A 13,641-nucleotide genomic window follows, 5' to 3' on the forward strand; every position below is an offset into this window, starting at 1 on the left:
CAGCCGTGCCGGGCCCGGGGCACGCCACCCGCCAAGCCCTCGGCCCCGTCCCGCCCACCCCGCTCCCTCCACGGCCCCTCCCGGACGTCACTCCACGACGCCTACGAAAACGCGGGGTCCCAGTACCGGAGTCCTACCTCCAGTGCGGAACAGCCAGAGCCACTGCCTCATTAGAAATCCTCACCGCCGTTCTCCGGTGCAGCTCGCCCACCGCTCAGCCTCTCCCCTCCCTGCGCCAGTGGGGCGCCGGGGCAGAACACCCCTGCTCCCTCCCCCGTAGCGGACGCCAGAGCATGTTTATTTTTCCTTTTTGATCAGGCGCGCTGCGGGCAGCTCAGGAGGCGGAAGGGGCATCGAAGGCCCCCTCGGGCGCCGGGCGGCGGTTGACGTGTCGGTGGGGAGCGGCGGAGCTTGGGAGCATCATGTGAGTGACTGAGCGACCCCGCACCCCGCTGCCCCCCTCACTCCCCGCCGTAACCCGCTGCTTTCTCCTCGCTCTCCCCAGGTCGAAGGTTACCTTTAAAGTGACGCTTACCTCGGACCCGCGGCTGCCTTACAAAGTGTGAGTGGTGTGGCGGGCCGGGGCCGGGGCCGTGCCCGGGGCCGGGGCCGCGCTGCGGTGTCGCTGCGTGACGCGAGGAGGCCGTGAAAACCGGCGGCAGCGCAAACATACGCGCTCCTGAGCCGCGTGGCTTTTAATGGTCATCCTGACAGGGCTCTCGCACGAGTGGAAAAGGCATTTTTCTCCTCTGTGTGAAACGAGAGGCGGTTTTCTGTTGTTAACTCTCCTGTCAGGGCTTTTCTACTTCGTTTTACTGCCGTGCGGATCTTTGGTTGCTTCTTAGGCTTTGATGTGGACCTTAAATAGAACGCACACATCTTTGGCGAGAGTTTTACCATCGGTAAAAGTGAAATTTTAATGTGTAGTTCTACAACAAATAGAGTTGCTTTTCAGTTTGTCTTAGCAGTCACGCTTTTACTTACATTGTGATTTCAGGTTAAGTGTGCCTGAAAGTACACCTTTCACAGCTGTCTTGAAGTTTGCTGCAGAAGAAGTAAGTAGAAAGTGATGACGTTGGTTTTTAACTTTTTGCACATCCCTGAAAGCAAAAGCTTTTTAATTGTAAAATACAATGGTTAATTCAGCACAAGGAATGCTCTTTTTAGATACCTGTGGACGCAAGCTTTACTGGTGTCAGTGAGGGCCTGCCAAAACTTTCAGAATCCTAAACTTAGCGATTCTTGCCCAATTTACACATCAACAGCAGGTATTGACACATTTCCTGTTCTTCTTTGCAATTAAATTAAACCGTTTTATATCAATAACGTAAAAATTTATGATAGTGAACATAATTAAAAGATACCGCTATTGAATATTTAATATTTTACATTGCCTATGTAGAATATCCAGAAAATTCTTTAGAATTATTCAGGAAATTCTTAAACTTTTCTCACATTCAGTTCCAGTAATCTCTGATTTTGGAATACATACAATTTCTTATTATAGAAAGTATTAAGATTAGACATATGGGCTCGATTCAAAAAACAGACTTAAATGAATAAGACTTGGATAATGTGTTCTGTGGTTTCTGGGTGTTTGATCTTTCATGTGGAACCCAAAACCAATAGATGCCTCAATTGCCTATATAATGTATTTGAAGAGTTGCATCCTGTTTGTTTCAGATTAAGTGTACAAAGATTAAGAGGTGTTATTCTGGGTGTAAATAGTAAAATAAAGTACTCACAAGCATGATGGCTTTTTTGATCTAGTCAGCAAACAGATTCAGCTGAGAGTCTGTACTTGCAATTCCCCTTCTGTCTTTTTAGGAAAACCTGGAAAATTCGGGGTTATTGAAAATTTCATTTGTTCAAGCATTGGAACTGTAATAAAAGAAATAATTAGGAAGGATAATGAACTACGTGTCTTGAGTCTCCTTATGTTGTTAGTGTTATACCACTATGTGACAGAAGTTCTTAGCGGAAACATAGGTTGTGGGGGGAGGTTGTGGATTGTTCGTTTGTTGTAACTTTGCTTGAACAGAACAAAATACAGAATAGTAAATGCTGTTAAAGATATTTGCTGATTTAATTGCTTTTTTTCCCTATGTTTTTTTTCCCAGTTATTTATAATCTAAACTAATGCAGCTGTGCCCATACAACCCGTACATAGAGACTAGGCTGAAAAGTCTCATAGACTACTAGGAAGGACCAGGAAAGATTGGAGTGGGACTGAGTAGTTGGAGACACCAGGAGTGAGGGACTACTTCTGGTGGGAGGGTTGCCATCAAACCTGCAAACTTTACCTACTCATGGAACTACAGTGTTAGTTGGTGATAGGGTCCTATGTGAAATGGATTTAGAGAAGAATTAATTACTTCAATATTCACATTTAGCAAACTGTTCTTTTAGTTGATGTGAGTATTTTGAGCATCTGTGGGAGTTTTGCTGTTTGACCTCAGACCACTCTGGGTCAGCAATTGTAGATGTGTTTTGGAGGCTCAGAAGAAATAATTGAAAATGTGTGATGCAATGCAAAAGAATCCAGTGTTGTTAAGGCTCACTAGAGTAATTCCATTAAATGTTCGTTGTACACAGTTCATGACTGGCAGAGCTGGAAGAGAAAGAAAACTGGATCATTAAATGGGGAGGTCTCAGGAAGTCTCAATCATTTGTAGCAGTCTCAGCCCTTCCCAATATATACATTTGGCAGTGATAATTTGGATAATGCAAATTTAACTCTTTCCTTATTTTTTATTTTCTCTGTTTGTCTTACAGGCTATATATAAAAAATGCAAATTGGAATGTAGAGTATTGGAAACAAAACTCTTCAGTTTTTATCTATTTATAGTTCTTGCCACAATTGTCACAGTTTATCATGACAGTGTTAATGTTCTTATTTACAATGTGTGATATCTATTAGGTTTTTCCCTTCATCTGTTAGAGCTGCTTGGTATATATCTCAGGTGTACATTTGTACAACACTTACAAAAAAACTTCTCTGGCATTTGTGGAATTATTACTAGAATAGTAATCCATTTCCATTAAATAAAGTTAAATTCTTTCATAAACATACATTTTTGAAAGTATTCTTTAGTTATTCTAATGTTACTCTTGGTAGATTGATGCTAAAATACTATGGTTTAATGCACTTATCTGCTATTCGTTGCGCAAAAAGGAGATGAGCTTATTACTGTAGAGGATTTTTAGCATCATTGTAAAAAATGAGAAAGGGATATAATTGTTCATAGATGATTGTCATCTTTTTCTTATATTTTGACGGTAGGTCTTGACAAATGTATTTCCTGGCATTTGAGAAAATGAGTTTCATGCCAGCCTCAGTTATCAATTTCTAAAGTTTTTAAAGCAAACAATCTCTTTCTTTAAAGTGTGTGAGTTTGGGGCTGGGTGTTACCCAATTTGGTTTCAAAGCAAGCCAGGGATTATCTACTGAATACAGAACCTCTTTGCTACTTGAGTATCCATTTGACTTTGTATCACAGAAAGCTTGTATATTTTCAGCAAGGGAAACATATGCTTAGCAGCCCAGGAAGGATTCTTGATTTAAGCAGTGAACCATATTGCACCAAACTATGTGTAACTATTTCCAGCAGTAGTTTCCCTTTCTGTGTTATACTTGTGATGATTTTCATGTGCTGAGCATATAGCTGACAACTGTTGCTGTTTGACCCAGTATTTTGGGCTAAGATAACAAAGTATTTTATTCTCTTCTAACACAGTACAATATGAAGCAAGAAGAGAATCTTAACTAGTGCTTCACTGACTGGTTGCTCCACAGTTCTCATGTGCGCCTAGTCTATTGGCATCAGATAGATTCTCCTACTGAAAAGCAAAATGACACAAAATGAGTAGAGACATCCATCCTCCTGTGAATGATCCATTCCTTTCATGCATTGAGAGATGCAAGAGACAGAGAAGAAATGAGAAGAGGCACTTAACATTCTAGAAGTTACATTTTTTGGTTTTTTTCAGATGATTTAGGATGAAAGATCCATGGTATCATTTAGTTACAATGGAAACCTGCTTGTTGAAAAATAACTTAAGTATTAAGTTAAACATATATTTCCTGCTTGTTCAGGTTTTTTTTTGTGTTCTTTTTGAATTGGAGGTGGACTCATTCTAGGAGGCAGGACTTAATATGGGTGACAGTAATCCCACTGCTGAAACCTTATAAATTCATTTTTTCTTATTATGAAAAAAAAAAATCAAACACAAAAGCCAAACCTGTTAAAAGATTTCTCCTTAGACTGCTAAGTCAAGATTCCCAAAGTTGGTGAACTTTAGAATGAAGGTTTGCTTTCTTCAGACCTGGAAATCTTAGGTTGAGCAATCAGAAAATGAGGAAAGCACAACTAGTGAATGCCATTGAAAGGCATGGCTGAAGTGACTTGTTCAGCAGGCTGGAGAGCTCTGCCCTTCTTCCAGGGAAGCACTCAGTGTTAGCATTCACAGTTAGCTGCCCTTTTTCTTATGCAGTATAGAGAGGAGGATGATGAAGTGCTTTGTGAGGAGGTTTCACTGATACTTGCTCATTGCTGAGAAATCAATCTTTGGCCTTAGGGGTTTTTTATTGTGCTAAGTAAAGGAAGCCCAAGGAGCAACCTTTGGTCCTCAGACCAACCAAGTAGCACTGACTGACTTGTACCACCCTACCCTTTCTGTCCCTTGTGGTCCAACCACATTAGGTAGTGCAGGATTTTTCTCTGGCTCTGCCTGGCTCCCTCTAGTCCTGAGAAATAATTATTTTTGGCTTCCCCATCTCAGTTCAGATCTTCTGAAACAGCTTGAAGCCTGTATGTAATGCAACCCCACCTGAGTAGGGCTTTTCGTGTTGTAAAACTGACGGCATATGATGCGCATGGAGGTGGGGTAGTGTGGAGACACATGGTGGTGATTGAGGGTACAAAGTCTGCTTATGCTGGTGTCAGAAATCGAGGAGGGAGGCAGATCTGATGCAGTGCTCTTAATGCTTCCTTTTGTAAGCAAATCCTGGAGTGAACTCTTCTCTTGGAGCAGTGCAGTTGGAGATGTCCCGATAGAGCCAGGAAGAAAGCTAGGAAATTTGTCAAAATTAACCAAGATTAGCTCAAGCTAATTCTTGTTTAACTCCTGTTAGACGTAACAGGTATGCTTCTTAGAAGTTCATTTCCATACATGTTTTAGGTATTCCTTTATTTAATATAATAAGAACTAATATTTCTTAACTTTGCGGATGCTTAACTTTTATATTTTATCTAATGAGTAATAATTGGATTTAATTAGTTTTTTAGTACTGCAAATTTGGCATTCTGTATTGAGGTGTCTAATCAACTTTGACTTTAAACCGTTATTTTGCTATATCTGTAAATCTGAGGGGAATCTTTTCTCATGTTTTTGTACCTGAACCAGCTAAAATTGTAATTCTTTGAATATTCCCCATATATTTTCTGCTTTAACTATGTCTCTTATGTTATTTTGTCCTATTTCCTTTAGTCTTATTTCCTTTATGTCTTAATTCCTTTAGTTCAAAGTTCCTGCAGCAACAAGTGCCATTATAACAAATGGTAAGAATATAGTTTATATATATATTTTTTAATAGTTTTTGTATTGTTGTTTCAGTGAAGGGGTATTGATAAAAGCAGAAGTGTCTTTTCTTTCACAATCTCTACAGACTACAAACTGAATTTAATAATATTGCAGTGTTATTTAAATTGCTTATGCATGGGATGAAGGTATTAAACCACTAATATTATTAATTTGGTTTTGTCCTAACATAGCATGGATTTTCTGTGCTGAAGGTTTCTTGTTAGCTCCTGTGATAAGACTAGTTTTGATTAGAGGAAATAGCTGCTCAAAGACCTGATGTAATAATTACATCTTGTTAGAGTAGTAAATGGTATTATGTCTGTTTCACCTTCCCCTCTCTTTTTTTTATTTAAATGGTTTTTTTTCCTAGATGGAATAGGAATAAACCCTGCACAGACAGCAGGTAAGTTACTATTTATGAAGCCCAGTGTTAAAAACATCGGTTATTTTTCTTTTAAACTAATGCGTAGCACTCGGAGTTGATTTATATTTTAAGTTTTGATTTCTAAATGGGAGAAGCATTACCCAGTAGCTGGAAACTATGGTCAGTGTACTGTGTAAAAGGTTACGTTCACAGATCTGTTGTTCAACATTTGTTTATTTAGGTCTGTGAAGAAATGAGGCACTTCTGATCTACAGGGCTTAGCTATTTAATGTGCCGTTTAAAAGAGCAGTACTGTATTTCATGTTACTGAAACAACAAGTAATAGCTATATTTTTCCCTCACGATAGCTAGTTCAATAGAATTTGCTATTTTAGCAGCAGTTCTGATGAGGTATATTTAAAAAAATAATACTCAGTTTTAGAGCAGGAACTTTAGGGGCTTTGGAAAGCATGTTTTCAAGAAGAGGGGATCTTCTTGCCAATAGCCCTCTTGTTCTCACTAAGGGATTCCAGGTGAGAAATCTCTGATTTCAACTGTGGAGGCTTGCTATGAGACAAGTGTTTATCTCTGTCACAGAGAAATGTAAAGCTTTTCCCCATCACCTCCTGAAATACATGGAAACGTAATACAGATTTTGAATTGTACTAATAATGGTCTGTTGTCTGGAAGCAGGCTTCTGTGGACTTGTTCTTGAAACACTATACTTTTAAATTAATCTGGAAATTATTACAATAATCTAATGACCCATTTGAGATGTGAGTTATGGTGTAGTGGAGTATCATGTTAGGGAAGACATGTTCATTAATTTCTGCTATGAATATGAGCCAGCAGTGTGCCCAGGTGGCCAAGAAGGCCAACGGCATCCTGGCCTGTATCAGAAACAGTGTGGACAGCAGGGAAGTGATTGTCCCCCTGTACTCAGCACTGGTGAGGCCGCATCTTGAATACTGTGTTCCATTTTGGGCCCCTCGCTACAAGAAAGACACTGAGTTGCTGGAGCGTGTCCAAAGAAAAGCAATGAAGCGGGTGAAGGGTCTGGAGCACAAGCCTTATGAGGAGCGGCTGAGGGAACTGTGGTTGTTTAGCCTGGAGAAGAGGAAGCTCAGGGACAGACACCTTATCGTTCTCTACAACTACCTGAAAGGAGGTTGTAGAGAGGTGGGTGTTGGTCTCTTCTCCCAAGTGACCAGTGATAGGACAAGAGGAAATGGCCTCAAGTTGCACCAGGGGAGGTTTAGGCTGGATATTAGGAAAAATTTCTTTACTGAGAGAGTGGTGAAACACTGGAACAGGCTGCCCAGGGAGGTGGTTGAGTCACCCTCCCTGGAAGTATTTAAAAGACGTGAGGATGAGGCGCTTAGGGACATGGTTTAGTGGTGGTCTTGGCAGTGCTAGGTTAATGGTTGGAGTCGATGATCTTAAAGGTCTTGCCAAACTAAACGATGCTATGATACTAAGAAATAATAGGAATGGCTTTAGTGCTTGTGGAACACAGTCATCCAGTGAAAACTGAATCTAATTTTACTCCTGCTTGCAAATGTGATGAACAGTTGATGGAGACTTGCTGCTTCTCTGTTTTTTGCTGCTTCTCTGTTTTTTGCTGCTTCTCTGTTTTTTGCTGCTTCTCTGTTTTTTTGCATGAAATCTCTGCCAGGTCTCATTCATTTGTGCCCTCTGTCTGCCAGTCATTATTGAAGATACCACACCATTTTTTTTTTTCAGATCGAAAGAGAGAATCAGAAAGCAAGGTATTATCAGCATACTTAGCTATGCAATATAAATAGTATAAAGTAAATCCTTGCCAAGCACATAATACCATCTGATGGTTAGAAGAGCAATTACTTGACATTAGTTTGGGGAATTTCTTGGAGCTGTAAAAGGAACCATTTATGTGTAGTGACACATTTCTGAGGTCTGCGATTGCATCAACAACATTTGAAAACTAAGATCAAGTGAGCGTTTGGCTTTCTGCTCCACTGGATCTTTCTGGCCTTCCTGGGCTTGCTTTAGCACGCCTGGATTATGGTTTGACAGGTGTACTGCCTCAGGCAGACTCCTTAGCTGATGCTGTCTTCATGACCAAGTGTATTAAAAACAGATAATAAAACTAATAATTTAGTTTAGCTACTAGATCATCACCCACATGTAAAGCCACATTTTCACATGACCACTTAAGAATACTTAGGCAAAACAGGTGAAGTCAGTTGCTTAAGTTAAGGTATACTTACACTGTTTCTCTTCCTCAAAAGTATACTTTCATTTTGTATTACGTAGCTCAAACTAGTTGTAGTTTAGTCCTGCAAAGTAAATGTATTTAGGACTACTTGACTGCTGAATGAAAACATCCATAAGGTAGTTCATCACGCTTGCAGCTATGCATATTTAATTCATATATCCAATTGATTTGCTTTACCTCTCGTAAGTTCTTATAAATGTTGAGGAATTATTCAGTAGTAGTGTAAGACAGCATCTCATAATCAAGGATCGGGTAAATCAAAAGCATCTAGATGCAAAAAGTTTTCATCACAGTCTTAATCTTACCTGCAAAGGTAAGATTAAGCACATGGATTGCACATGGATTTTTTTTTTTAGCAGAGAAGGTACCATTGCCCTGAAAGTGCTGTGTGATGTTGCCCTTAAACTGGGGGAAAAAAAAAACAACCCAAAAAACAACACCCCCCCCCCTCAAAAACCCAACCAAAAAATGTCCTGCACCAAACAAAAGACTCAGACCAATGTCCCTCCTCAGTTTACAAGTAAACATACATAATTTAGATGTAACCTCATGTTCAGCCTTATTAATTGAAATCTCAGAAACTTGGTAGGATAAAATGTACTCTTTTTCCCCTTCTTTTTTTCTTTTTTGCATGTATTAAAGTTCCTGTAGATTGAACAGTAACTTTAGTCTTCAAAAACTTACCAAAATAAGATGATCTAGGAATAAAATCTTAGTAATCCTTGGGGATTTCAGAGGTTTTGTACCGTTCCACTATTTCCCCACCTTTCTGAATAAAAGTACTCCTCAAGTATGACTTCCTGTCATTCTCCCTACATGATTCCATGGAGGAGGGGAAATGAAAGCTGAAGAAGCTAGGCTTAGCACTTAATTCCTGTACTGATTTCCATTTTAAATCCTTGATAGTTCAGGGAACAGTATGCCATAAGTTTAAGAAAACCACTGTGATATTAATGATGGAAACAGACTGAGAGGTGAGGTGAACTGCTGTCTGCATGAGATGCAGCTGTGGCCTGTTTTAAAATTTTAGAGTTTTATGAGGGCCATTGCAATACAGATACTTTTCATCTAGATTGGTAAGCTTAGTTCTCTGGTTTGCTGGTGTGACAGATTTGCTTTCAGTGGGTTTTACAGATCTCTTCAGTGTGTGGTCTTGGCAGATCTCTAAAAACAGAACGTCTTCTGGTAACACATTCTTTTGAACTGATTTTCTACTAGTTGTTATATTGAATGAGTAGAATGGTTCTGATCCTGATCCACGTGCCAGAAAAGTGACGTTTGAAAAAGGGTATGCTAATAACTTGAACAAATGTTAAATATTTTAATCTTTTTTATGGGAGCGCTCTACATCCATGAAATGGGGTGCTTGGGTGAGAAATAGTAACTCTGTTTCTGTAAGTCAACACAAAGATAAATAAGAATAGGCAGATATTATTGAAACCTGATATTGTAGAATTGCATATAGTCTGTTTCATGCAGCAGCAGTATGAAGTTAAAGTTCAATATAGTAATTAAATAATGCACCACTTTTAGCAATGTGGTTTCATTTTCAAATGTTACATTTAATAGAAAAAAAAAAAGCAACCTGAATGACAGTCCTGAATAAATGCAGAAAATATTCTAGATGTCTGAGTATTAGAAACTTCTAATTTTCATACTATGTCTCTTGAAAAGCTTATCGTTATTAAGACTATACAGTAATAAATATGAAGTTTAAGATTTTTTTATGCTGAAATGAGACTGACTGATGCTTGGATATGTGGAGAGCCTTCGTAAAAGAAAGGTACAGTAGAGGTTCTGAAGTTAGAAGCAGATAAATACTGAACCAAGGAGAGAATTAAAAATGCGTGTATGCATGAATGACCTCAAGATAAAAAAATAATTCTGGAGAAGTAAAACTTCATTTCCTGGTTTTGAAATTATTATGGCATATAAGTGTAGTCAGACATTCAAGTATGGAACTGCAGAGTTTGAAAGGCGACAGTTGCAAGTCTTCGATGACTTTGGGTCTGGTATTTTTTTTTTAAAAATAAGAGCTCTTTGGAATAAAAGGCATAAGATGAAATTCCATGGAAACGTAAAAAAATGATTTCTGGTATATTAGAGGAATTACTACAAAGATGTTAAACACTGACCTAACATTATTATGCTTTAAATGTTTATGCTTGTTTAGGTAACATTTTATTTGGTTGGTTGGTAACACATTCTGTTTTGTTTGTTTGTTTAGGAAATGTATTTCTAAAACATGGTTCAGATCTACGGATTATTCCCAGAGATCGAGTTGGGAGTTCTTAACGTCTGCTGAAAGCTTTGGAATAAGTGACATTGCCATGCTGCAAAGGTCTATTTATTTTGGAACTTCAAAATGCAACTAATGAATTGGCCTTTTTTAAAGCTAGCAAAAATTACTTCCCAGGATTTTTATTTTTTTTTAAACAGAGATAAGGTTTCATTTGCTTGTTAAAATATATTCATTCATGCGCTGAATCTTCCTTGACTAGTAGAAGAATGGACTGATTCCATGTTATGTTCCTGAAGGAAAGATACACTTCTCTATAGGTGTTGCTGACACCACAAGGGTAAACACACAGCGACGATCAACAGATATTTAGAATATTGAATATTGTTGAGCCTACTTTGTGGAAGGGGGAGCTGTGTTATGATTTTGCTACAAAGAAATTGTTCCTACTGAGGGCTAAAACTTTTTTTTTAAATTTTTTTCCCCTAAACTTACTTACATGTTTAGAGGAACAGTTTTCACATGGTTCAAGTATTAAGCTCAAATAGAAGGAAAATTTCAGGGGTTTATTACTCAAATAAGTAAATAACTGCCAAATGTTCCAAAGTAATTGTAAGATCTAATTGCTGCAAATACTTTAGTTAAAGGAGAAAATGGAAGTTTCTATGTGTTAAGAATTCATTTGACATATTGGGAAGTTAAATTGAATGCAGTTTCAGAGAATTTGTGAGACCTAATCTCCTCACATGAAGTGCCATCAGCTGAGAAGGATTGTAGCGTAATCTGGGAATGTGTAGGTACTGGTCAAATACATCATTCCTTTTTCAGTAAACTAATATTGGTTCTTTTAGTCTAAAAGTCTTGTTTTGTTACTGCGTATTACATGGGAAACAGCATAGAATTCACTGAAATGTTTGTGTTCAGATTATATGCTTCTTGTTTATAAATTGCCAGGGGTAAATTATCAGTTGTGTGTTTTAATTAGAGAAATTGCTGCTTTTCTTGAACTGGTAATGTACTTCATGATTTAATGTATCTGGCAAAATCTTACCCTATTGCATTTTTTCTGTCCTACTGAGTTTAACAGAAAGAACAGTGGGCGATGTAGTGCTTGGTTAAATGAGTATTGTCACGAATGCAACTGTCCTGTGCAATAATCGTGCTCTAGAAAGATGTTCAGATAATGTGTCAGTGCAGAAGTACAAAATGCCCTTCTGAGTGGGTGTAAATTGAGTATATAGAGGAAAACTCTTCTGAAAGTGGTATTTGACTATAAACATTTTCCAACTCTAAGATGAATTGTAAGATTCCAGTTTTTCTTTTATTTTAATAAACAATTATATGAAAAAGGTGCAAGCTTTGTTCCTCTCATATTCTTAATTAGATTTTGACAAAAATTAAAAACTCTGCCCTTTAACCTTCTAATCAACATGCTTTGAGATTCATTTCAAGCCAAAAGATTATTGTGCAGAATTCTACAGAACATTGCCCTTAAAGGGCAGAGTGCATAATTTCTATTAATCTAATGCCACAATATAATTAGGATGAGCCAAATGAATTGCTTGTAATTTTTGTCTGCAAATCTCTTGACTGAACACCTGAAAAAACACCTGGTACCGGAATATAACAAACAGGAACCTCCCCCCCCCGCCCCGTCTAAAGGTGCAATATAGTTTCGAAAGGCCATCATGGTTAAATGCATTTTGAAATTAAGATGCTGTGATGTTTATGTAAGGGAGTGTTATGTAAAACGAATTTCAGATGGGGGCTAACATTTCTTACACTGTTACTTAGGTAATAACACAGCATAAAGTATTTGTTTAACATACTGCGTTGCAAGTAGTTTATGTAACATGTAAAGGATCTGTTCATTTTGAACAATAACTGGTCTCTATATAGTACTTTCTGTGTTCATCACACCTCTGTCTCAATATGGTCTCTAAAACCTGAACATAACTTTTCCATTTGGTAAAGAGGCTTGATTTCAGTGGTAAAATGTACTTAGCAGATGTTTGCAAGTTGATTTGAGGTTTCAAGTTCGTTTTGTTATGTCCAATTCATGTTTGACATGGTTGTATAGGAAGAATTTAAGTTTAGAACCAGAATTCCTAGGGCTTGGGAGTCATCATAAGATTGTGAAAAGAGTGCTGTGCTCTCAGACTGGTACTGGTTTGTCTAACCATACTTTAAGGCATACTTCGGAAATCAACTCTACCTGGAGTTTGTATTGTCTTTCGCTCTGGTTCTAATTTGACTGATGTTAAATGAAAGACTTGCGTTGTTTGTGATTAACTTTGTCATGCCTTCAGCAAAGTCAATTTAAAGGGTCTTTTTTTCTTTATTTTACATTTGTAAAAGGTTGGCTGGTTTATATTACAAAGATATTCTGTGAAGAGAGATTTTGACAGAATTATAAAGCATTGAAGTGAAAAGTCCCACCAAAACTTTTAAAGAGCTGTAATCATTCTTTTGGTTTATACAGTATTATAGAAGCCTTACTTTGCTCAAATCTATTACTTGATAGAATTTGAAGATATCGTGGAAATTTTTCAGGGAGGGAAGCACAATGACCTGATGAAGTATAGAAGAACTGGAAGATGTAGGAAATGGCCCTGGTAATAGTTCTATCAGTGCTATGGCTTTCTTCACTGTGTTCCCAAGCCACAAAATCCAACTTTATTTTGTGTTTGAGATTAAAAGACCATTCTCCTCTCTTGTTGCTACTAAATAATAACCGTAAAAATTGTTGACAGCAGGTCTCAAAAGTTGAGAATCTTTCTTCTTTGTGTTTAGGTTGATGGTGAAAACGCAGTTCCCGCTGCTGCTCCAGTGATACAATGAGCAGTTGGAGTGAGAGAAGGAGCTGTGCTAGTGCCACTGCAGGGTGTTAGTGGATTCTGAAGGTGCTGGGGGCACAGCAGTCCTTTGTACGGCAGCATGCGGGTGGCTGTCAAATGGAGCACTTTAATAAGGCAGTGGAAAAACTGAAATCCTGCAGTCATCCTAGTAGCGCTGTGGAGACTGTCTTTCAGTGATTCTGGCAGGAGCACTAAGCTCCAGCTGGGTAAAATTCAGTCCATGTGCAATACATAGTGTTCAGATTTAAACACAGTATATCTGACTATACATCTCAGTAGTGAATTTCAGCCACTGTTCCTGCTGATGAAAGGTAAATACAGGGGAGTATTCACAAAGGCT

The 13,641-nt window shown here is 38.3% G+C and overlaps 1 protein-coding gene across 1 annotated transcript; it reads left to right on the forward strand.

The window, feature by feature from the left end:
* The first annotated feature begins 400 nt into the window (after positions 1-400).
* UFM1 (ubiquitin fold modifier 1) lies at positions 401-11,795 on the forward strand. The gene is made up of 6 exons (XM_059821641.1): positions 401-424; positions 506-562; positions 998-1,055; positions 5,522-5,561; positions 5,954-5,986; positions 10,432-11,795. Coding segments are annotated over exons 1-6 (258 nt in total). The 5' UTR covers positions 401-422; the 3' UTR covers positions 10,500-11,795.
* Positions 11,796-13,641: the final 1,846 nt, after the last annotated feature.

The sequence above is a fragment of the Gavia stellata genome, chromosome 1 (assembly GCF_030936135.1).
Source record: "Gavia stellata isolate bGavSte3 chromosome 1, bGavSte3.hap2, whole genome shotgun sequence".
Taxonomy (NCBI): Eukaryota; Metazoa; Chordata; class Aves; order Gaviiformes; family Gaviidae; genus Gavia; species Gavia stellata.